Source organism: Tiliqua scincoides, chromosome 5 (assembly GCF_035046505.1).
Source record: "Tiliqua scincoides isolate rTilSci1 chromosome 5, rTilSci1.hap2, whole genome shotgun sequence".
Lineage (NCBI taxonomy): Eukaryota > Metazoa > Chordata > Lepidosauria > Squamata > Scincidae > Tiliqua > Tiliqua scincoides.
Genome location: NC_089825.1, coordinates 116,636,180 through 116,658,446, shown reverse-complemented (window position 1 = coordinate 116,658,446; position 22,267 = coordinate 116,636,180). Strand labels below are relative to the sequence as shown.

Below are 22,267 nucleotides of genomic sequence, written 5' to 3'. Positions count from 1 at the left end.
GTCATGAGGAGGTGGCAGCATGAGGAAGAGGGAGGCAAGGAAGGATGAGGACGGGTGTAGCGAACAGATCAAGTGGCTTCTGGATAGGGAAGCCACCAAAACACTAACAGGTGGAGGTGGTTTGAGGAAGGAGAGGCGAGGAAAAAGGCATGGTGGGGTGATCTGCCTGCTGCCCCTTCCTCCTCCTTTCTTGCCTCCGTTCCTCACACTTTGTCACTTCTTAGTGTTAATAAATGCAGAAGCATGCGTGTCCTCTGGGACACCAAGTGCTTCAGGAACAAAGTGCCAGGTAAGGCACTGTGAGTTTAGCATCTGTGCGAGGAGAAGGGGAAGGCAAGTGGACCTCTGAGTTTTGGAGAAGGAGAGGGAAGGCTCCCTGAGTTGTGAAGAGGAGAGGAGGAAGAGAAGGAGAAGCTAAGCGTACTCTTTCTAACTCTTTGTCTTCTAACCTTAAATCAACCTTAGATCAACACTGAAATTTAGCTTTACCTTTAGTTTAGCTTTACCTAAGTTAGCACCTAATCTAACCTGAGAGAGGGATTCTAAGGTCCAGCAGGTTGGGGCACAGGAGCTCCGTGAGGGCAATAAAAATAAATACGTAAGTGCGTACAGAGGTCTACTCTGAGCAGGAGCAGAGTCCTACTTATGAGTAAGAGCCCAAAGTACAGGCACTTGGAAAAATAAATAAAACAGAGGAGGATAAAGTGGAAAGCAAATTTTTCTGCTTGGTTTAAATTAACCCTACACTTAACCCAAGTTAAACTTAATCTAAGTTAGAACATAATCTAAAGGTTCAGTAAATTAGGACACAGGATCTAGGTGAGACAAAAAATAAATAAAGAAATAAAATAAAGGTGCACACTTAATAAAAGCAGTATTTTAGCAGGGCTAAACAGGATTTAAACCTTAGTGTGTAAGTTCTGCCAAGCCAAAAAACTCTTAAACCAGTGCAGTTTAAACTAAAATAAAAAACCTGCATGAGGTTAAAAAACAGTCCAGCCTCAGAGAACTGAAGTAGGAGGGAAAGAACCTAGGAAGGGCCAGTTCCCACCCAGCCAGGGCAATTTAGCATAGTCATTGTCCTTTAGGTCATAGCAACTGACCTTTGGGAGTTGATAAGAGCAAATCCAAGCACCCCATTCAGGGAAATCTCACCTGGGAAGACCAGCCCCTTTTCAATCAGCAAGGAGGGAGGGAGGATGAGCCAGCTAGAAGTATAAAGCTAGCGCCTGCCACCGCGTGGCCTCTGGGACACCCAGTGCCTCGGGTACAAAGTGCCAGGTAAGGCACTGCGAGTTTAGCATCTGTGTGAGTTCATCAGCAGGGTGAGGAAGCCAGGGCCCCAGATACCGCCCTTCTCTTCCCTTGAGAAGAGGGCTGCTAACCAGTGTAGGGTTTTTCAAGTACCCCTAAATAAAAACAACAAAAAAAGCTATGGAGTCAGACAGCCAGCAGCAGGGTGGGGGCTATCCAGTGCTTTGCATCGAGTGCAACATATATGCCTCTGGGGCATAAGTCATGGGTGTGTCCTCAGTGCAAGGAGCTCCAGGGACTCAGGGAATGTGTCTGCTCCCTTGAAGCCTTGGTGGCCAACCTGGAGAAGCAGAGGAAGGCAGAGAAGGACTGTGGGGAGACTTCCGGGGATGATCAGGTTTCATCCCAACCTCAGGCGTGCAGCTCCTCAGCTGCCCGGGTGGGAAGTCTCGGGGCTAGAGGACGTCATCCTGGAGAGGAGGGAAACAATGTGAGGACTGCATGGTGGCTTGCCTACCTGGGGCAAAGAGAATCACTTCTCGTCTAGACAGGCTGGTAGATAGTGCTGGGGAGGAGGTAGCGGTTGTGGTGCATGTGGTGCATGTCGGCACCAACAATGCAGGCAAGTGTAGCCGGGAGGTCCTGGAGGCCAAATTTAAGCTATTAGGTAGGAAGCTGAAAGCCAGAACCTCAAAAGTAGCATTCTCTGAAGTGCTACCTGTTCCACGCACAGGGCCAGCTAGGCAGGCGGAGATCAGGGGTCTCAATGTGTGGATGAGACGGTGGTGAAGGGAGTAGGAAAGTGTAGGGAGGAGTCTTATGAGGAAAGGCTACAGCATTTGGCCCTCTTCAGCCTAGAAAAGAGACGCCTGAGGGGGGACATGATTGAGACATACAAAATTATGCATGGGAAGGATAAAGTGGATAGAGAGATGCTCTTTACACTCTCACATAACACCAGAACCAGGGGACAGCCACTAAAATTGAGTGTTGGGAGAGTTAGGTCAGACAAAAGAAAACTTTTCTTTACTCAGCGTGTGGTTGGTCTGTGGAACTCCTTGCCACAGGATGTGGTGATGGCATCTGGCCTGGATGCCTTTAAAAGGGGATTGGACAAGTTTCTGGAGGAAACATCCATTATGGGTTACAAGCCATGATGTGTATGTGCAAGCTCCTGATTTTAGAAATGGGCTATGGCAAAATGCCAGATGCAAGGGAGGGCACCAGGATGCACCAGGTGGGCTCCCTGGGAAATTTGGTGGAGCCACTGTGAGATACAGGAAGCTGGACTAGATGGGCCTATGGTCATCTGCTTGCTGCACCAGTAAGCAAGCATCAATCATGCCTTGATAATGTCTAAATTAGAGTGTGCCTTTCAAAGGATTTCTGCATTCCCAAGGAGATAAGCTTCTTATCTTATGGAGAGCCTTTGGGCATCACTTTAGCCCTGTCGGCTCCTTCGTTCTCTTTCATCACAGCTCTGGTGATAGGGACATTTATGAAGCACCACAACACTCCCATCGTCAAGGCCAACAACCGCAACCTCACATACACACTTCTTGTTTCTCTCCTGCTCTGCTTCCTTTCTGCATTGCTGTTCATTGGACAACCTGGGATGATGACGTGTCTCCTACGACAAATTGCCTTTGGCCTCATCTTCTCAGTGGCTGTTTCTTGTGTGCTGGCAAAGACCATCACTGTGGTTCTGGCTTTCATGGCCACCAAACCAGGAAGCAGAATGAGGAAGTGGGTGGGGACAAGACTGGCCAACTCCATTGTGCTTTCCTGCTCCCTTGTTCAAGCAGGCATCAATATTGTGTGGATGACAACCTCTCCTCCATTCCCAGATACTGACATGCACTCAATGGTGAAAACAATTCTACTGGAATGTAATGATGGGTCTGTGACTCTTTTTTATTGCGTCCTGAGTTATATGGGCTTCCTTGCTATTACCAGTTTCATTGTGGCATTCCTTGCCAGGAAGTTACCAGACACCTTCAATGAAGCCAAGTTCATCACTTTCAGCAAGCTGGTCTTTTGTCGTGTTTGGTTGTCCTTTGTTCCCACCTACCTGAGCACCAAAGGGAAGTACATGGTGGCTGTGGAGATCTTCTCTATCTTGGCTTCTGGTCTTGGGCTACTGGGTTGCATCTTTTCCCCTAAATATTACATTATTTTATGGAGGCCTGAACTGAATAACAGAGGAAAGTTAATGAGAAGGTAGAATTTGGGGATGCAAAAGCAGTGTGTCATTTGTTGCTGGGCCCAATCCTAAACCGTAAGGCAAGTCTGCATCCCTCAGTGCTGGTCCAGCACTGGTGCTAGCTCAGCGCTGTGCTAGCGCTAGTGGACCGCTGCTGCTCCACTGCTCCGCGATCACTGGGTGGCAGAGAGGTAGGTAGGGGCATGGGAGGAGGTGGAGAAGAGGTGTTCTGGGGCAGGCGGAAGCAGAGTGAGGGCAGGGAGAAGGCGGGGAAGAGGCATGCCAGGGGGAGGCAGTGGGATGGGAATGGGAGGGAGGCAGGACTGGTGGAGCTTTGTTTCTCCGGATCCTGAGCCTCTGTGTCGGGCCACCGATCCGACATGGAGGCTGTTGATTCTGTGCCAACCTTTGGGTCGCTGAAGAATCGAGTAGCCCTATTGTGGGGCTACTTGCCTTACCTGGGAGAAGGGGACAAAAGTTTCTTTCTCCCAAGAAGCTGCCAGCTTTGCCCGGGTAGTGCCCAGGATGCAGAGGCAGCCATTTTCGGTGCCACTGCAGCCCTGTGCGCTGGGCAGCTCAGGATTGGGCTGTTTGTCTGCAGTTCACAGATATTTGTGTGTATGTAAACCAGAATTTTTTGTGCAGAATTCCTTCGCTCTGAAATTCGTGCCTGCATTTGCAGAATAGAAATAATGGGATAAGCAGTTTTTAAAGACAGAGTGTAATTTGCTGGGTGATTAATAGGGGGGGGGATGCCATTTGTAGCAGTCCCAGTAGGGGTGATCCTTTCCTTTCATAGAACAAATAGTTACAGTAATCAAGAAGCATTTCTTTGGTCACAAATGTTTAACAAATAACATTTGTTCAAGTGCGCACAGGGCAGCTGGCTTTGTGATATCTAATTCTACAATCTATAAGCCTTAACAAAAATGTCCCTGAGAATAAGGAGTCAACTTCTATCCGTGGCCCTACAGTGTGGAGGACATTTTCACTGCAGTCAATACACTGCCTTACTAGATGTTTTTACACTCTTGGTACCCAGTATATTTAAAATGTTTACCAGAGCAAATGAAGTGATGTCAGTAACAGTGGTAGGTCTTTAGAATGCAAGGATAGGTGCTTAATAAATTCATGTATCTCACCTCCTCTGCCTCTGTTGCTGGCTCCTTGCTAGAATCAGAACAATTTTATTTTAATTGTATTCTCACAATGAATTCAACAGCAACTGTTACCTTGCACATGCCCAATCTCGGAAGCTAAGCAGGGTCAGGCCTGGTTAGTACTTGGATGGGAGACCACCTGGGAATACCAGGTGCTGTAGGCTTATACCTTAGTCTTTCGGGACTGAAGGTTGCCAACCACCAATGAATTTCCTCTGTAGCCTGCCTGCAATAACACCCTTCCTCCAAAATCAGTAAGGTTTTCAGCCCTACCCAGTGCCCAGTTTAATTTAAGAACTTCTACTTAAACCAGATCACTGTCAGGATCAACCTGGCTTTGCAAGTCTCAAAAAAGTTCACCTTATCAGCTGAAGCCTCTGTTTTGATCCTTTTTAGTGGGGGGGGGGGGGGAGGCTGCATTCTAGAGCATTTGTTGAGCTCCAGTTCCATCAGATCAGGACCATTCTGGTAGCTTCGCATTCCCCTTTGCCTGGCCTGACCACCAGCCAAGGCATGTTTGCTTCCTCGCAAGTAAAAGTGACCTTGAGACTTAGTTTCGCTTTCCATTGGGCTCAATACATTTCTCTGCTTGGAGGGAGGGACCTCCGTCTCAGGTGTTTTTTTGGGCTCCATTCATTGGATCAGGACCATTCTGGTGTCGTTGGATTCCTCTCAGCCTGCCCTTTCTGACCAACTAAGGCATGTTTGTCTACTCACTAGTAAATGCGTTATACAGCTCAGTTTCACTTTCCATAGGGCTGCATGCATTTTTGGTTGCCCGGTTTTTTGGCCATAACTTATGATAGAAAGGAGATATTTCACTCAGGGTTTTTGCATTGCATTCCTCTGGAAATTCCACATCCAACGGTATATAACATGACCACATTACTCCTAACCACCATGATTTTAGCATGTCACCCCCCTGGGCCGTCACCCAATGCGGCCCGCACCACCCACACCCCCTAGCAACGCCACTGCCACTGTCTCGCCCCCACCAGCACTTATCAGTACTCCTGGAGAGCTTGAGGATCACTGCTATCGAGGTGACAGAGAGTGCCTGGCATTTCTATAGCAGTTGCTTTATTTACAAATATACAGGGAGAGCTTGAGTGAAGGCAAAGGGGGCTTCCTAGAATGCAGCAGCTCCCCCCACTTTTGTACCCCCCCCAAGGAGCACCCCTCAGTAACAAGTAACTGGAGCTAGAAACTTCACCCCGAAGAGACCGAAATGCAACTCTGTTTTGTTTCTGTGGTTGCTGAGCAACTGCCAGTTGGAGCTCCATGTTCTTCTCTGGCAGGGAGCAGGAAGGAATCTCCCTGCAGCTGCTCTGGCCTGATGGATTGACAAGGTCCTTCCTTGGTCTTCCTCTTGCCACAAGAGCAGGACGAAATAATTAGCTGATTGTTCCGCTCTAGTTCTGAAGAGAGCCGTAAGATGATGTGTCGTCCCCCCCCCCCCGGGAAAAACACTGAGATCATCCCTGCCAAGGAGGGAGAAGCCCAGCCAGCAGGCAGTTCCAGAGGTAGCTGGTTCCAGAAGTTAATTGTGTCAGGAAATGAAGTACACATGCCTCAGGATCACGTCAAAGAGTATGGGGAGGAAAGGGATGGTGTGGGGAGGCTCTCTAGACTGGCAAGGAACTGTGGAGAGGGAGGGAGATGTGGGCAGGGTGTGTGTTGCAGCAGGGAAGATGTGGTGGTGTCAAGTGGCAGTGGTGCCACCGATATCCTATCCCTGTTCCTGAACTTGATCCACCTTCCTGAGTCCACTTGGGGTTGCACCAGCAAAATGGTACAGGTCTGGCACAGGTCTGAATAGACCCATCAAGGAAAGAGAAGGCTCACCCTCAGGCAAAGGAACCAATGTTCCCAAACACAGAGGAGACCTTTGGGACTGCACCCCCCCCCCCGCAAGATAATGCACATGCTGTGGTGGCACAGCTTCATTGGTGAAGGGGCTAGATAAGGCAGATAAAAAGGGCTGAATTGTCATTTAAGTACTCATTAAAGAATTGCATTTTATTCAAATATTTTTAAGAATTTCAGAAATCAGAGCCCCTAATATCTTCTATGCTTCTATTTAGCAGTATAACATTCTCAAGAAAAACAAAATGTGATACTTTATACCATGTTATGATACTTTTGAGATGTTCTTGTGTAATATTTGACATTACATTATATGTTCATCTTATCTAGATGTTATCAGACAATGTTGGGAAGCAACACAAATACTGGCAGGTGTCACATAACGTGGGGGATATGTTCTCCTATCCCTGATGTTAAGCAAATAGGTTGTTAATCAAACATTCAGCCCAATCTAGAGCTTTTGTTGTATAAACAGACACTCCCTGCCACACACTCACTGGCTGCATAGTCTACCGGAAACAGATTGCCTCATCTATCCTTAAAACTCTCTCTGTTGTGTAAAGAGACACTCTGCTGCAGGCTATGTGAAACTGATTGCCTATTTAAGAGCCTTTTTGTTGTGCTTTGACCACCATTGTATATGCGGTCCATCATTAAGTGGATGGTTGTTAAGCCACACATGCCTGCAAAGCAGCAATGCATTTCGGATTACATCTAACTGACTCTTCAGATGAGTCCACTCAAGGATATTAACCCATTTCTGCCCAGCCCAGAGGTGCATACATTTGATCCCTGTGTGTTTAGGCAATCTTGGGCAGAGGTGGTTTAACTATATATCTTTAAACATTCAAAATTGTTACTACTCTTTAAAATATTTGTATACTCTACTGCTTAACATAAAGAAGTTTCCATTTGGAACTAAGCTGCTGGGAAGAAGACTTGCACAAATATTCTGATGCAGGTACAAAAAAATTTCTTTGAACAGCAGACAAAAGCAATATAATCTCACACTGCCAAATGCTATCTTCTCATTAGTTGTTCCCTGCAATTCAGCTTGGGTCTCCATACAATAATGTAACATTTAGGAGAAAAGATGCAACCCAATAGCCCAAGACCAGAGGCCAAGATAGAGAAGATCTCCACAGCCACCATGTACTTTCCTTTGGTGCTCAGGTAGGTGGGAACAAAGGAGAGCCAAACACTGCAAAAGACCAACATGCTGAAGGTGATGAACTTGGCCTCGTTGAAACTGTCAGGTAGCGTCCTCGCCAGGAATGCCACAATGAAACTAATACTAGCAAGGAAACCCATATAACTCAGGACACAATAAAAAAGAGTCACAGACCCCTCATGACATTTCAGTAGAATTTCTCCCACCACTGAATGCATGTCCAGACTGGGGAATGGAGGAGAGGTTGCCAGCCACAAAATACAGATGCCTGCTTGAACAAGGGAACAGGAAAGAACAATGAAGTTGGCCAGTCCCTTCCCCACCCACTTCCTCATCCTGGATACTGGCTTGGTGGCCATGAAAGCCAGAACCACAGTGATGGTCTTTGCCAGCACACAAGAAACAGCCACTGAGAAGATGAGGCCAAAAGCAGTTTGTCGGAGGAGACACGTCACCTTCCCCGGTTTTCCAATGAAGAGCAATGCACAAAGGAAACAGAGCAAGAGATAAATTAGAAGAGCATATGTGAGGTTGCGGTTGTTGGCCTTGATGATGGGAGTGTTGTGGTGCTTCATAAATGTCCCTATCACCAGAGCTGTGGTGAAAGAGAACAAAAGAGCAGACAAGGCTAAAGTGATCCCTAAAGGCTCTCCGTAAGACAAGAAGCTTATCTCCTTGGGAATGCAGAAATCCTGGTTTCTGTTTGGGTAGGTTTCATCTGTGCATTTACATAAGAACATAAGAACATAAGAACAGCCCCACTGGATCAGGCCATAGGCCCATCTAGTCCAGCTTCCTGTATCTCACAGCGGCCCACCAAATGCCCCAGGGAGCACACCAGATAACAAGAGACCTCATCCTGGTGCTCTCCCCTACATCTGGCATTCTGACTTAACCCATTCCTAAAACTTAACCCATTCCTAAAACCCATTTGTCACAGTCATTCATGTCTAGGGGAAAAAAATTGGCATTTTTATTAAGTGCCCACCATAACTCTCAACATTGTTGTTGTTGTTGTTTTTAAAAATAATAGTGTAAGATAATGAAAAGATCAATACTCAGACAATTTTCATTGTTAAAAATTTTGGCAAATCAGCAATACAGTCAAACCTGTTAGTATCCAAAATCATATTATTTCATAACTCCAGAGATGCAAGGAAACTACTGCTTCTTCAAGAATGTTGCCACCCTGCCAGTGGCTTTACAGCCATGAGACTTTGTTACATCAGCCAGGGTGGGAAGATGCTGGAGGCTGACTTCAAAGGGCCCAAATGACTTCAAAGGGCCCAATCCTATCCAACTTTCCAGTGCCGATGCAGTTGCAATGCAGCCCCGAGGTAAGGGAACAAACATACCCTTACCTTGACAAGGCCTCTGTGACTACCGCCCCCCTTGCAGGATTCAGCACACATCCCGCTGGTGTGTATGCATTGTTAGCTTTGTGTTCTGAGGGAAGCAGAACCACAGCTTACAAGTTGGTTCAGGGAGCAGGTGTAGATTGCTGAGTCAGCAGAATCAGCAGGCACCTGGGACTGACACACCCTGGGTGTGACCAAGCCAGCACTGATTGGCTAAGCTGACTACATAAGGTTAGTCTGCTGGAGCTTCCAGTGCAGCAGTAGGGGAGTTGATGGAGATAACTGAGGAACTGCTGCCAGTGACTGAGGAGGCTGGATATTGTATGTCTATGTTATTACTGACTTATGGACTGAACCTTTGACTGTGTATTGTTGGAAGCTGATTTGGATTTGTTATACTTGGACTGACTGCTCTTCGTGTTGACTCTTGGACTGTTTACTGACTATTCTACTTGTGATATCCCTTACTCAAATACATCTGCTGAAAGAACTCTGCAGTATTTGCTGTTTTTCATGCAACCTGCTCACATTGGGACAAAGCAGGGACCAACACCAACCATCCCATACAAACATAACCTTAACATGGGTTATGGGCCCAGGAACTGCTGACCTGGTCCCTGCAACTGTTGAGTTGATCCTGTGAACTGGTGAGTGACAAGAACTGCTGTTGTTACTGTTAAAGCTACAGGTGACTGAAAAGATTAAGAGCATGGAGATGAGCACAGTTGCAGCCTCAGGGTTCCTGATAACCCGGTTGAACGGACATAATTATGCCACTTGGTCTCGTAAAGTCTCGTTATTGCTAAAGCGAGAGGCTCTGTGGAATGTGGTGGTTAATCCACCAGACTTGGCAGTCCTCAATGAGGAGGAGGACGCAGAACTAATAGAAACTTTCCAAAGGGAAAATGAAAGAGCATTATGTATAATTGGCTTGACCTTGGAGGACCAGCAGCTAGTCCACATTGACGGACTTATCTCGGCGAAAGAATGTTGGGAGGCACTCAGAGCCATCTATGTGTGAGATAGTGTCGGCACGCAGATACATCTCATGCAAAAATTGCTACGGACATGCCTCCAGCCAGGAGGGAACATGCTGACTCACCTAGAGTTTATGAAACGGACTCTGGGGGAACTCCAGGAAAAGGAGCTAAATTTTACTGAACAGCAGCAGGTGTACATAATTCTCTGCTCCCTCGATGAAAGCTATGATCAGTTTGTGGCAAATTTGGAAGTAGTACCCCAAGCAGAACTAACAATTGCTAGCCTGACAAGTCGACTCCTTGATGGGGAAAGAAGGAGAAAAGACAACAAAGTGCTTAGAGATCATAAGCAGAATTCCTCAGCCCTGCAAAGAGGGAAAGCACCTGTGGAAAGAGTAAGTGACCTTGACTCTGCAAAAGCTTACTCTGCCGTGAAAAAATGTTATCACTGCCAGAGCCCTTCCCACTTAATCAAAGACTGTCGGTCAAAAAGGGGAGGAAAGAAACCCCTCCGTTATGGCAAAGGAGGAGGGGTGAATTTGACTGTCACCGAAAAAACAAAGGAATGTGAAAACTACTTTGTTATTGACAGTGGGGCTACGGCAAACATTTGCAATGATAAGAGACTGTTTCAATCATTTGAGCCTGCAGCAAACCAATGTGTCACACTAGCAGATGGAGTCACTGCCCGTGTGTGTGGAAAGGGAAACTCTTTTTGCCAGTACTGCACAAAACCCTTGAAATGGTATTTGTACCAAACCTGACCTACAACCTCCTATCTGTTGCCGTGTTGAAAAGACAGGGCTACACCCTGCAATTCCATACGGAGGAGTATGAAATAATGAAGAATGCTGAGCACGTAGCAACTGCTAAATTACGTGGTGAATTGTATTTGTTATACTCGACTTCAAAAGAAACTGTGGGGTCAGTGTTGACTAACCAAGCAGCACACTCACATTGTATCCATAAGTTGCACTGCCAATTGGGACATGCTTGTTTCCCAGCCCTTAAAAGGACAGTAGAACAATCAGAAGGGGTTACGTTGAGATCATGCGGATTGTACTTGGATTGTGAAGTATGTAAGGCTATCAAGTCCAAAGCTACACCCACCAGGAAGCCTGGAAATTACGTAACCAAAGAGGTGCTAGACCTAATATTCATGGACTTAATTGGGCCATTCTCTCCCAGTATGGGAGGAGCTAGGTTTGTGTTGTCCATTGAGGATCACCATTCTAGATTTGGATTTTGTTATCTGATGGGCACAAAAGCACAGACCAGCCAGACAGTGGAATACTGGCTGAAGTTTGTAAAGAGGAAGACAGGCAGGCTACCCAAATGCATCATAACTGACCAGGGAGGTGAATTTGTGAATCAAAGGTTTGAAAGATTGTTAAAAGAAAATGGCATAGAGCATCTCATGTTAGCACCTTATCAACCTCAACACAATGCCCACTGTGAAAGAAGGGGCCAAACTTTGCAGAATATGGCATTCTGCATGCTTAAAGACAGTGGACTACCGTTTAAATATTGGGGCGAGGCAATGATGTGTGCTTTGCATACTTTAAATGTGATCTGGCATTCTGGCATTGGACAGATACCATATAAGATATGGCATGGGAAAACACCCTCTCTGGACTATGTACATGTGTTTGGTGTCCCTGCATATGTACACATTCCTAAGACACAAAGGCGTAAAGGACAACAGAAAAGCAGGAAGATGTACTTCCTTGGGTATGAAGCGAACCACAAGGCGTACAGATTTGGGTACTTGCACTCAAAGGACATTGTTATTAGTGCAAGTGCAAAATTCTTAGAGGACACTACAGGGTGGGAACGTTTGGGGCCATGTGTTGCCACATCCTACCCGATGGCAGATTACAATGGATTACAATCAAAGAAATCTGTCCCAGTAAAACTGAAATCGCCTAAAAGACTACCTCCTATACTGAAGGAGGAGCCTAGGGATGAGGAGACATTCTCTGATATGGATGAAAAAGGATTGCAGCCAGAACTTGAAACTGAGATACCAGACCCACAACCTACTGATGAGACTGATGAGGATGTCAGTATACCCCGTAGATCCACCAGAGAATGTAGGGAACCTGATCGGTTCAAACCAGGGACTATCTGTCAAGTATTCATTGAACCTTCCTCATATGACGCTATAAAGGACATGCCTTTAAGTGAACAAACAGCATGGAAGGAAGCTATCAATGCTGAGTTAAAATCTATGCATGATTTAAATGTGTATGAGGAAACCTATCTCCCACAAGGGGAAAAGGCAATTGGGTGCAAATGGGTATTCAAGGTGAAGAGGGATGCAAATAATCAGACAAAATGTAAGGCCAGACTTGTTGCACAAGGATTTGGACAGGATGCGTCAGATTATGATGAACTGTTCACACCCACTCTCAGAAATTGTTCCTTGTATAGTGCGCTGGTGTTAGCAGCGAAGGAAGGGTATAGAATTAGGCATTTAGATATTAAGACCGCATATTTACACGCGCCACTTAGACACACTGTTTACATGAGAAAACCTTTGGGGACTGCTGAAACTGATAAAGGGTACTGGCTACTTAAAAAGAGCCTATATGGACTAAAGCAATCTGGTTACGAGTGGAAACAATGCCTTTCTACTGCACTGGAGGAGGGATTCCAACAAGGCACAGCTGACCCATGTATTTTTACCAGGGGTAAAGGCCAGCTAAAATGCATTGTACTATGTTTTGTTGATGACCTTGCAATACTATGTAAAATTGCAGAACAAGCAAATGTTCTTATAGAAGCATTGCGAAAAAGGTTTACATTGTGTGACTTGGGGGAAATACACAATTATGTTGGACTGGATATTACCAAAGTATTAAATGGCTATAAAATCTCACAAAGAGGCAAAATAGCCGCCTTGCTCAGAAAGTTTAACATGGAGCAGTGCAATGGGGTGAAGACACCTATGGAGACTGACTTCGAGAATGATGAATCACCCAGTCCCATGTTTGACACCAATATGTATAAGTCCTTACTGGGGAGTTTAATGTACATTAGCCAATGGAGTAGACCGGACATAGCAATGGATTGTAATTTATTGGCCAGAGCATCAAGCCAACCCAAACAGAAACACTGGCTAGCCGCCAAACGTGTTCTGAGATATTTAAAACAAACAATAGACTTGTCCTTGTACCTTGAACCTAAGGGTGGTCTGAGTCTTACAGCATATGTGGATGCAAATTTTGCCTCCGACACCGAGACAAGGAAGTCAACCTCAGGCATGACACTATTTCTGGCAGGAGCCTTAGTGGGATGGAAGACTGTAAAGCAAAGACATGTGTCGCTATCCACATGTGAATCAGAATTTGCTGCGCTAAGTTTGATGTGTTTGGAGCTTATTTGGTACAACCAGTTAATGTTAGATCTTGGCATACAGGTACCTAAACCAATTACAGTAATGGAGGATAATCAGGCAGCCATCCAGATGGCTATGACACCTGGTGTGAGAGGGAGATCCAAACACACAGATGTACGCTTCCAAAATGTGAAGCAATGTGTGTCTGATGGTTTAATCAGCCTGACATACTGTGAGTCAAGCCAGAACATGGCGGACGCACTGACAAAAGTGCAAGGAACTATTAAGCATCTAGAAAACTGGCTAGGAAAGGAGAACAGTTTGCCTGCCTTGATCAGCTTTCCAGGATTAGCATGGGGGGCCCCATGGATACGGAAACTGCAGATACAGGGGACACCTGTATTAATGCTAGTCCCATGTGCCCCTCCCACATCTTTTAACATTGTTTAAAAGCTTAGTGGGGTGAAACTTTCTTATTTTAACAGGTCGCTATAATAATCTAAGCTTACGCAGTAGTGCCATGAGAGCAGGCTGCCAGGAACCTGAATGCGGGGCGAAATTAGATCCTAAACAAGAAGCAGAAGTTTAGCATTAGATTTAGTTTTGTCTACCTTGAAAACTTTGTCCCGATAAGATTTCCAACAATGTTAATGGGGGTGCTCGGGAGGGGAGTAATTTGTGGATAACTGAATCCTGCCGGTAGAGTTGGCCCTAGGCATCCACAGCTAACGGGTTCTGCAAGTGGGTCCATGGAAGACTCCAGTCGTGTCCAGAGGTGTTCTGAGGTGCAGGGAGGCTGCACACGGCCTCCCCGCATTCCAGAAGGCTTTGAGAGGCCTGTAAGACACTGTGTGCGGCCTTCCTGCCTCTCAGAGAGCTTGCCTGAGGCCTCTAAGATGCACTTCCAGTTTTCCAAAAAGCTGTAACTGCATCTCAGAGGCCTCCAAAGGGCCTTCTGGGACTTGGGGAAGCCACATGCAGTCTCCCCACACCTCCCAACACCTCCAGATGTGACCAGAGGGCACCTCAAATCGCATCTGTAGGGCACAGGTCTGCCCTCTAGATGCAGGTCAGGAACCCATGTTGAGTCCAATAGTGGGTTCCAAGGATATCCATTGTAGGCCAGGCAGGGAGGTAAACAGGGAATTTTACTTTTATCTATCGAGTCATCTGGTCACCCCAACACCTTGCCAGCAGCAGGCTATAGGCTAGAGAGGGAAGTAGGATTGGGCTGCAGAACTGTGATTAATTAGCATTAGTTAATCATGAACATTAATTCTATTTGTCTTTCTCTCCCTCCTTCTCTCCCCTTCTCCATTTTGCGATACGCTGCTATTGTCTGTCAATTTCAGCTTTGTCCAGCGCAACTGGACAAATCCAAAGATTAATGTAAACTGAAAGAATTCAAATGAATGAATGACTGATTTGGTCCTACCTGGTTAAACCACCTATGCCACCTTATGGCATCCTCATTGATAGAAAATGCCTGGTCTTGGGAAGCCTTGGGAATCATCCTCCCAACTTTTACACTATAAAAGGATTGGTTGGAGAAAGTTATCCAGTTCAGAACATCAAATCCAACTTCTAATTCTCCATTTTGGTTAAAGGAAATTGCATCTCCAGCACTGTTGTTAAATGAGACTCCTCTCAGAAAATGATGAAGCTAATGGGGAGGAGGGAGGAAAGGACAAGTTAACACAAGCTGGATGCAAGTGTCATCTCTCACACTGGACACTTACAAACATGGGCATTGAACTCCTAATCTGGGTCAAAATATAAACTCTGACACAAAACTTCACATTGGTCAGTGGCTTGAACCTTATCCTTGAACTACAGGAACCTTTGCAGAAAAGCACACAAGCAAGGTGGTCTCATGGACTTAACTAAAGAGGTTTCTTTTTAATTGTCAGGGTGAAAGAATGAGGAAAAGAACACTTTTTAGATATCAGTGATAACAGGATTTATAACAAATCACATTTTTTAACAGTATACACTGCATATCTAAGTTCAGAGACGACTAAGAAAGCAGGGGATGTGCACTTAACACTGATTGTCACTTTTGGGATGAGAACAAAAACAGAGAGCAAAAATAAGAAAATGGAAAAACAGGAAGAATTGGGCAAGACTGTTTACTATACCGATTGTGTTTTGCCGTTAACTACAAGGATATGCCTCTATTACCTGCCACAGTTGTTGCTTCTGAAGCTTCTGTCCCCCTCCATCCATCATTGCTCTGTGATTGAGTCTAGATGAGGACATGGCCCGTAAGGCATGGGCCACAGCATAGACAGCATTGTAGACACTGTAGCTGCGGCCGGTCATGCTCATTTCTAAAAGAAACCCAGGAAGATTCTCCAGCTTCTCCTCCCCTGTACAGATCTCTGACTCCACCTTGCCTTTGACAGAATCGGGGAATACACAGTCAAATGCATGTTGCCAGAAGTCCCTGAGAAAACCATCCCCTTTTGTTCTGTAAGGGTGTCTCTTCTCCACAAATTGCTGAAATGCAGGTAGATCATTGGAGTGAATTGTAAAGGCAAGCGCACCATGGAATATTTGTATATCCCAAGTCCTCTGAAAGGCCATTGAAGTGATTTCTACCTGGGCTGTTACGATCCACACTTTACCTTGTGCTGGATTTGTCTCATGTTCAAGTTCTGATAAATATGGAATAAATCTAAAAAACATCATGGAATAAGATTCTCCATAAGCAACCACTACATTTGCTGTGCTTTTAATGACTTTATCACGTATTTTTGCTCCTGTTTTCAGCAAGTCCATGATTTCAGTGACAATAGGTATTTGAGGGAGTCTCACCATGAAGTCAAAACAGATACCTTTTAGGGAAAACACTGGAAGCACAGTCTGCACAAATCTCTCTCCATTCTCATTATCCATAACACCAACCCCAATCCAAGTCCATCCGAAATACAGAAGTAAGGAGAGAAGCCCTGCATACTGAAAGTCTTCCTTTGGGACCATTTGGTAGAAGGGAAGTCCTTGGGTTTTATCATCCATCACAGGAACAGAGCCATAGATAAGCTAAAGAGAAGGGAGAAGGAAGGTCATAAGTATGATCACTTTCATGCAGTACTTTCAAGCTCATTGTCTGAAATCTTTACAGAAATCACATATTTTTTTAACAGAACCTTTCAGAATGCTGCCCACGTACTATGGGTGAAAATGTCCTATTGCCAGCCCGCCCCTTCATGAAGCGAGCTAGGTTGAGCTCAATCCAGATCAGTGCTGGAGCTCAGGGCATGTATATTGGGCAGAGGATGCAAAGTCCTCATTGGTCTGTTTCAGGCAGCATTGTGGTCTTCAACCCAACCAGCCTGTGGGCTAATCTGAGACTAGAAAATAGTCCATTCAAGGCATAGTAGGCATTTTCTGCTCTTGCTTGTTTGGCTTTTAGCAAGGAGGTTTGTTTTGTTTTCTTGCATATCTCAGGTGTTTTCAGCCAGAATGGACATGGCTGCCAGGTATGATGCAGGGCAAGACACAGGATTAGGACCTAATGTCCCTAACCCTGAGATAAGCAGGGGTCTGGTGGGAAACTGTGACAAACCTGGAGTCTCTCTGGCTCAGTGATGCTGTCAACCCCTTGGACTGGAATCATGAACTCTGTCTAAAGCCTGTCTGGCTTAGGAAAGGAGAACAGTTTGCCTGCCTTGATCAGCTTTCCAGGATTAGCATGGAGAACCTATTGCTGCTGAAAAGTGATGTAGAGTTTGAGCCCGGGCAGAGAAACAGAGATCAAAGCACTCTCCTAGGTTTGTTTCTGCCTTTAAGCATTTTGTGGTGTTTCTGTAGTTAGAACTTGCTGTAAAGGTAGCTATTGTTGCCATTTGTAATCCAATAAACATGTCCCTTTTACCTAAAGATGCTGCCATTGTTTTATGTAATTGGGGGGGGGTGTTTCTTTTGCAAATAGAAGTGGTGCATGTGAACTGCCCGAAAATGGGAGAAGGTAGCTGTCCTAACATGCTCGTCCTCATGAAGTTTAAGAGTTTTGGAATTTTCTTCTGCAGGGAATCTTTGTTGACTAACAGGATGGAAGGTGAGTTGCTAGAGAAGGACGGGGATGAAACAAGGGAACTATCATGCTCTTTTCTGTGAGGCACCTCCGTAGAAGGTTTTTCCACTCTTTCCACTGAAGCCAAGAGACTATGGCTAGGAGGCTGTGCCCGTCACATTGCTGGCTCACAAGCCCAGAAGGGTGAAGGGGGCATTTCAAAGGGCAACAGTAAGAGGGCCTGCTGCTTCTCCATGGCTTCGGTTCACTTTTAGAATTATTCTTTAAATATACTGGATGACACTGCAGCTGCACTTCTTGGCAGCAGCTAGACCTCTGGTTTCAAAGAGGGGGTATGTGGCATGTGACCCAATCCTATTCTCCCTCTCCCTCCCTCCCTCCCTCCCTCTGGTGCAGCTGTGCCAAAAACACAGTGCTGTCTCCAGGGGGAAGGCAGATTGGGAGGGTTCAGCAAGGAAAGGGGATTTAAATCACCCCTGCTCTACAATGGGTCTCCTTGGACCTGCACTCGCAATTTCACTAGCACAAGTGCAGGGAGAGAAATGGGGTGTGGAGGCTGTACATGGAGTGTGCCATCTCCACCAGATACACCTCCTCCCACAGCCTCTCTGTCCCACTCCACCCCCCGCCCAGTTTTGCTCCCTCCCTACCCTATTCCACTTTCTACTATCCCCTCCTACCTTCACTGTCTTCTTACCTGGTGGCTGAAGTCCATAGGACTGGGCTGTTCAGAAATGAGTGTCAGCCCAGTTCTGTCTCCTCCTGCATCATAGAACACAGCCGTGGCAACACAGCATGCACTCCCTGCTGTGTAGGGGCTTGAACAGAACTTGAATACAGAATCATTGAACACAAAACCATTATTCCTGTATCACTGAATCTAATTTTGGGACTGAAATATCGGTAGTCGATCTTTTGCTTCAGATATACTCATTTCTATTCTCCTTATTATATTTAATAAAAATAAAATATCATAAAGAAAGACAAATGAGGAAACCAGGATTGGAAACTGTTGAGAAACTCATTATGCCACAATGAGTCCCACCATGGAAGGAATTGGAAATAAAGGGAGTCCTATCTTTAACTCCTACCTGTGGAATTTTGTAGACATCCAAGACATTTGCCACATGAAGGGAAATTAGAGGGTCCAGTCCCCCAATGACTCCTATCAGATTGTACTGGGTATCACATAGGTAGTTGGGGACAAATCTCTCCAGTGTGGACACGAGTAGCAGCGTGGCATAATAGGTCCATTTTTCTTTGAAGTAGCTGTCATAGATGTGGAAGCCCAAAGTGACATTTGGTAGGAGGTCTGGATCGCCATTGATCTCCTTGACCGCAAATGCCAAGGCCAGGATGTGCTGATAATTTTTAGGAAGAACACTGAAATGTAGGTTGCGTTCTTGGTCAGGAGAATATTCCAAAATTTGTAAGAATATTAAAAATATGTGGTGTGGAAGGTTTTCATTACCAGTTACTATCTATGCAACTTCTCTTTAAGGAATTCCTACCCTTAGGTGGTCTTCCCACATCTAACACAATCCAATATTATCCGACTTTGTCAGAACATCACATTAGCTATTTTTGCCAACATTGCTCATTCACACGCACATGTGTCCATTCCTAAACATGTCATAATGATAAACAATTTAGTAGCAAACAATAAAGTAAACAATACACACACAATAAACTCATATTTGGGGAATTAGAATACATCCAGAGTGAGAATTTGGCAATGTCTGACAGCTTGGGTGTCATCAATATGGATAGCAGCGCAAACAATTTCAGTGTGCCTCTAAATTACCAGTAAGCATGAGATTCAGCTTTTCAGAGAAGAGAGAATTTATTAAGAAATTTAGGGCGCAATCCTAACCCCTTATGTCAGCGCTTTCCAGCACTGACCTAGTGGTGCCAATGGGACGTGTGCTGCATCCTGCAGTTGGGTGTCACTCATGGAGGCCTCCTCAAAGTAATCCTCCTCAAAGTAAGGGAATGTTTGTTCCCTTATCGCAGAGCTGCATTGCCCTTACCTCAGTGCTGGAAAGCGCTGACATAAGTGGTAAGGATTGTGCCCTGAGGTAAGTAAGGAAATGGCATGTTTATTTTCAGTTACTTTGCTTAGGAGATGAGTGTCAGATCTTAAATGGTTGCAAGTAAAATAAATACTTATGAATCACTGCATTTGGACAGGTAGGAGTTAAATGAAGAGAGAAATTGAGGAAAGTGAAGGGAATGAGAGGTTTCCGCTATGACTGTGTTCAGTTTCCTTCCCAGCCAGTCACAGATAGAGACCATTAGTGGGAGACGTTGAAATACACACAAAAGAACAGGGGGGCCCTTGAGATTGGAAAGAAAGGGTTCTTATGAGGATCAAAGGGACAGGGAAAACTACTGATCCTAATCTGCAGAGTACAGGTATGTCCCCTTAACTGCAGATGCATTATCCATGGTTTCAGTTTTCTGTGGTTCACAAATTCCCCCCCCCCCCCCCACAACACGCAAAGTACTTTACTGTGACTGGCTGCAGTCTCTGGGTGGCTGTCTCCTGTGTCACTGTTTGCAAAGGCTACCAGGAAGTGCTTAGATGAAGGAATTGGCTGAATCAAGATTGAAACCAACCAGAGACTGTGGCGCATGCTGTCCTGTATACTTAAGGGCTAGGGAGGTGTAGTTAAAGGAACAGTTTAGTTAAACGTACAAGTCAGAAAGTTGCTGCTGCAGCCTGGGGGAACTGCAACCCCTGAAAAGAGAGAGAGCCAGCCAGCAAGCTCTTCCTAACTTCCCTTGCTCTCTGCCAAGCTACTTGCTTGCTGCTTGCTGCCACCTGGGTGACCCCAGCCAGGCAGACAGGAGGTGGAGAGAGGGGTAAGCTTTTTAGTCCAGTCACCAGGCAGCCACGGGGAGGTGGAGGTGGGGTAGGAGCTGGACTTCAGCTGCCCCAGGGAGACTCAGTTCTTCTCAGATCTCTGGATTGCCCCTAGATTGTGGCTTCCAACTTCCCTCAAGGTGATAGCAAGCAAGTAGCAAGTAGGTGAGAGCAGGAATTGAAAAAGATATCCTGCAAATCCCTAGCATTTGTTGGTGGAGGAACACCAGATGTTTTTCACACTCTACAATCTCCAGAAGAGAGAAGAGGTCTTGGTTATTTCTAAATATGAATGTGAATGGATTCCATCCATATAAACACCATGAATTTGCAATAAATAACTGATGGATTAAAATGAGAGGCAATGTAGGGGCAGATTTTGATTAGACTAAATAAAAGGAGACAGAGAAACTTGGTGTGTCACTGCTTTCGGTAAGAAAATAAATAAATCTATGCTCGGGACAATTTTTCCTAGACCCTACTCCAATAAAGTATGTTCTTGGGCTGTATCTCTTAAGGGAAATCATTCCAGTGTCCCACCAAAAAAAAAAGCAAAAACTATGTGATTGTTTTCAAAATGGTCTTACAGAAGCTCTTCATACAGTGTTGGTGGAGGTTCTTCTGTGAAGGTTGTTGAAGGAGAAATAATGAAGGTCAGAGAAGCAATGCCACCAAGGATGAGATCTCCGGACTGATGGTACTCGTGAAGTGGAGGGTGTGGGTTGTGAACTGTGCAGTTAACAGTGGCAGTTCTGCATACCGTGTGTGGAAGGAGTTCCAGCAGCAGGACCAGTAATACCAGCATCCTCAGTTCACAACCTGGGAGTACACAAAGGAACGTAGGAAGCTGCCTGATGGGGGAAGCTCCGTGGCAGTTGCTCTTTCTCTGCTCTGTCTGGAGATGTAGGGAATTAAACCTGGGACTTCTTCCATTCAAAACCACTGGGCTCTACCACAGAGCTTCTGTTCCCCCATGCCTGTTTGTATCTCTTCCCAGCTCCGAAGGCTGGAGTGGGGGGACGGACGGACTGCATTAGTGATCAGACTTCTGGAAACTTGTCTATTGGTAGTGCCTAAGCCTACAAAATATATTTATTATACAGGCAGGTAGTTGATCGTAAATAGCATGTCTCTTAAACTGTGGAATTAATTATACTATTTTAGATAATTAAGGACAAGACATTCAAAGTGGAAATTCCCTGTGGAATAGGGATTTTCCTGTGTAATTTTACTGTGGAAAACATGTTTTTCTTACCTGGAGAAGGTAAGTTTTCTCCAGCAGAAGTTACTCCTGGGCTTGGCACAAATTTTAGCAAGAAAAGGGCCCCAGACTGGCCTGCTGGAGAATATGATCTACTCAGATTTATTTCTTTTGCTGGGGTGTGTGTGAATTGACCCACTTTGTTTTTTGCTATCATACCTCCAAATAGTACAAAAGAACATAAGCCCTGCTGGATCAGGCCAAGGGCTGATGTTGGTGTCCACCTTCCTGTCTCTCACAGCGGGCGCCCAAGTGCCTTAGCAGAGCACTGCATTGTTTGACTTGGGGCCAAATCCTATCCAACTTTCCAGCACTGATGCAGTCATGCCAATGGGGTGGGCACCGCATCATGCAGTGGGGGGAGCAGTCACAGTCCTCCTTAAGATAAAAGAACACTTTAATGTAGGATGGTAGCAAAGTGCCTCATTTTATATTGGGTATTGGAGACATCGGAAACTGCCCGTTCTCATTTGAGCATATCTTCAGATCTTTCACAATTCCATCTAGTGTTGCCACCACATTCTCAGTTAACTGATTCAGTATATAAATTTGTCCCAAATAATTGTTTTCTTAGACTTGGGATTAAAATATATATATTGGGCATGTAGGCAGCTCTCAGATGTCCAGAGGTCTATGGAAACAAGCTGCCAACTGGAAGGCTTCTCACAGAGACACGTGTTCTATCAGTGCTGGCTTATCTGTGCTGGCCTCTTCTTCTCAAGGCCAAGCAGTGCTAGGCCATTACTTGCAAATTGGCCTCAGCTGTGTGGTC

The 22,267-nt window shown here is 45.5% G+C and overlaps 1 protein-coding gene across 1 annotated transcript; it reads left to right on the top strand.

The window, feature by feature from the left end:
• The first annotated feature begins 243 nt into the window (after positions 1–243).
• Positions 244–21,311, top strand: LOC136653376 (vomeronasal type-2 receptor 26-like). The gene is made up of 3 exons (XM_066630282.1): positions 244–289; positions 2,733–3,383; positions 21,232–21,311. Exons 1-3 carry the CDS (start codon positions 244–246, stop codon positions 21,309–21,311), a joined length of 777 nt encoding a protein of 258 aa, XP_066486379.1.
• Positions 21,312–22,267: the final 956 nt, after the last annotated feature.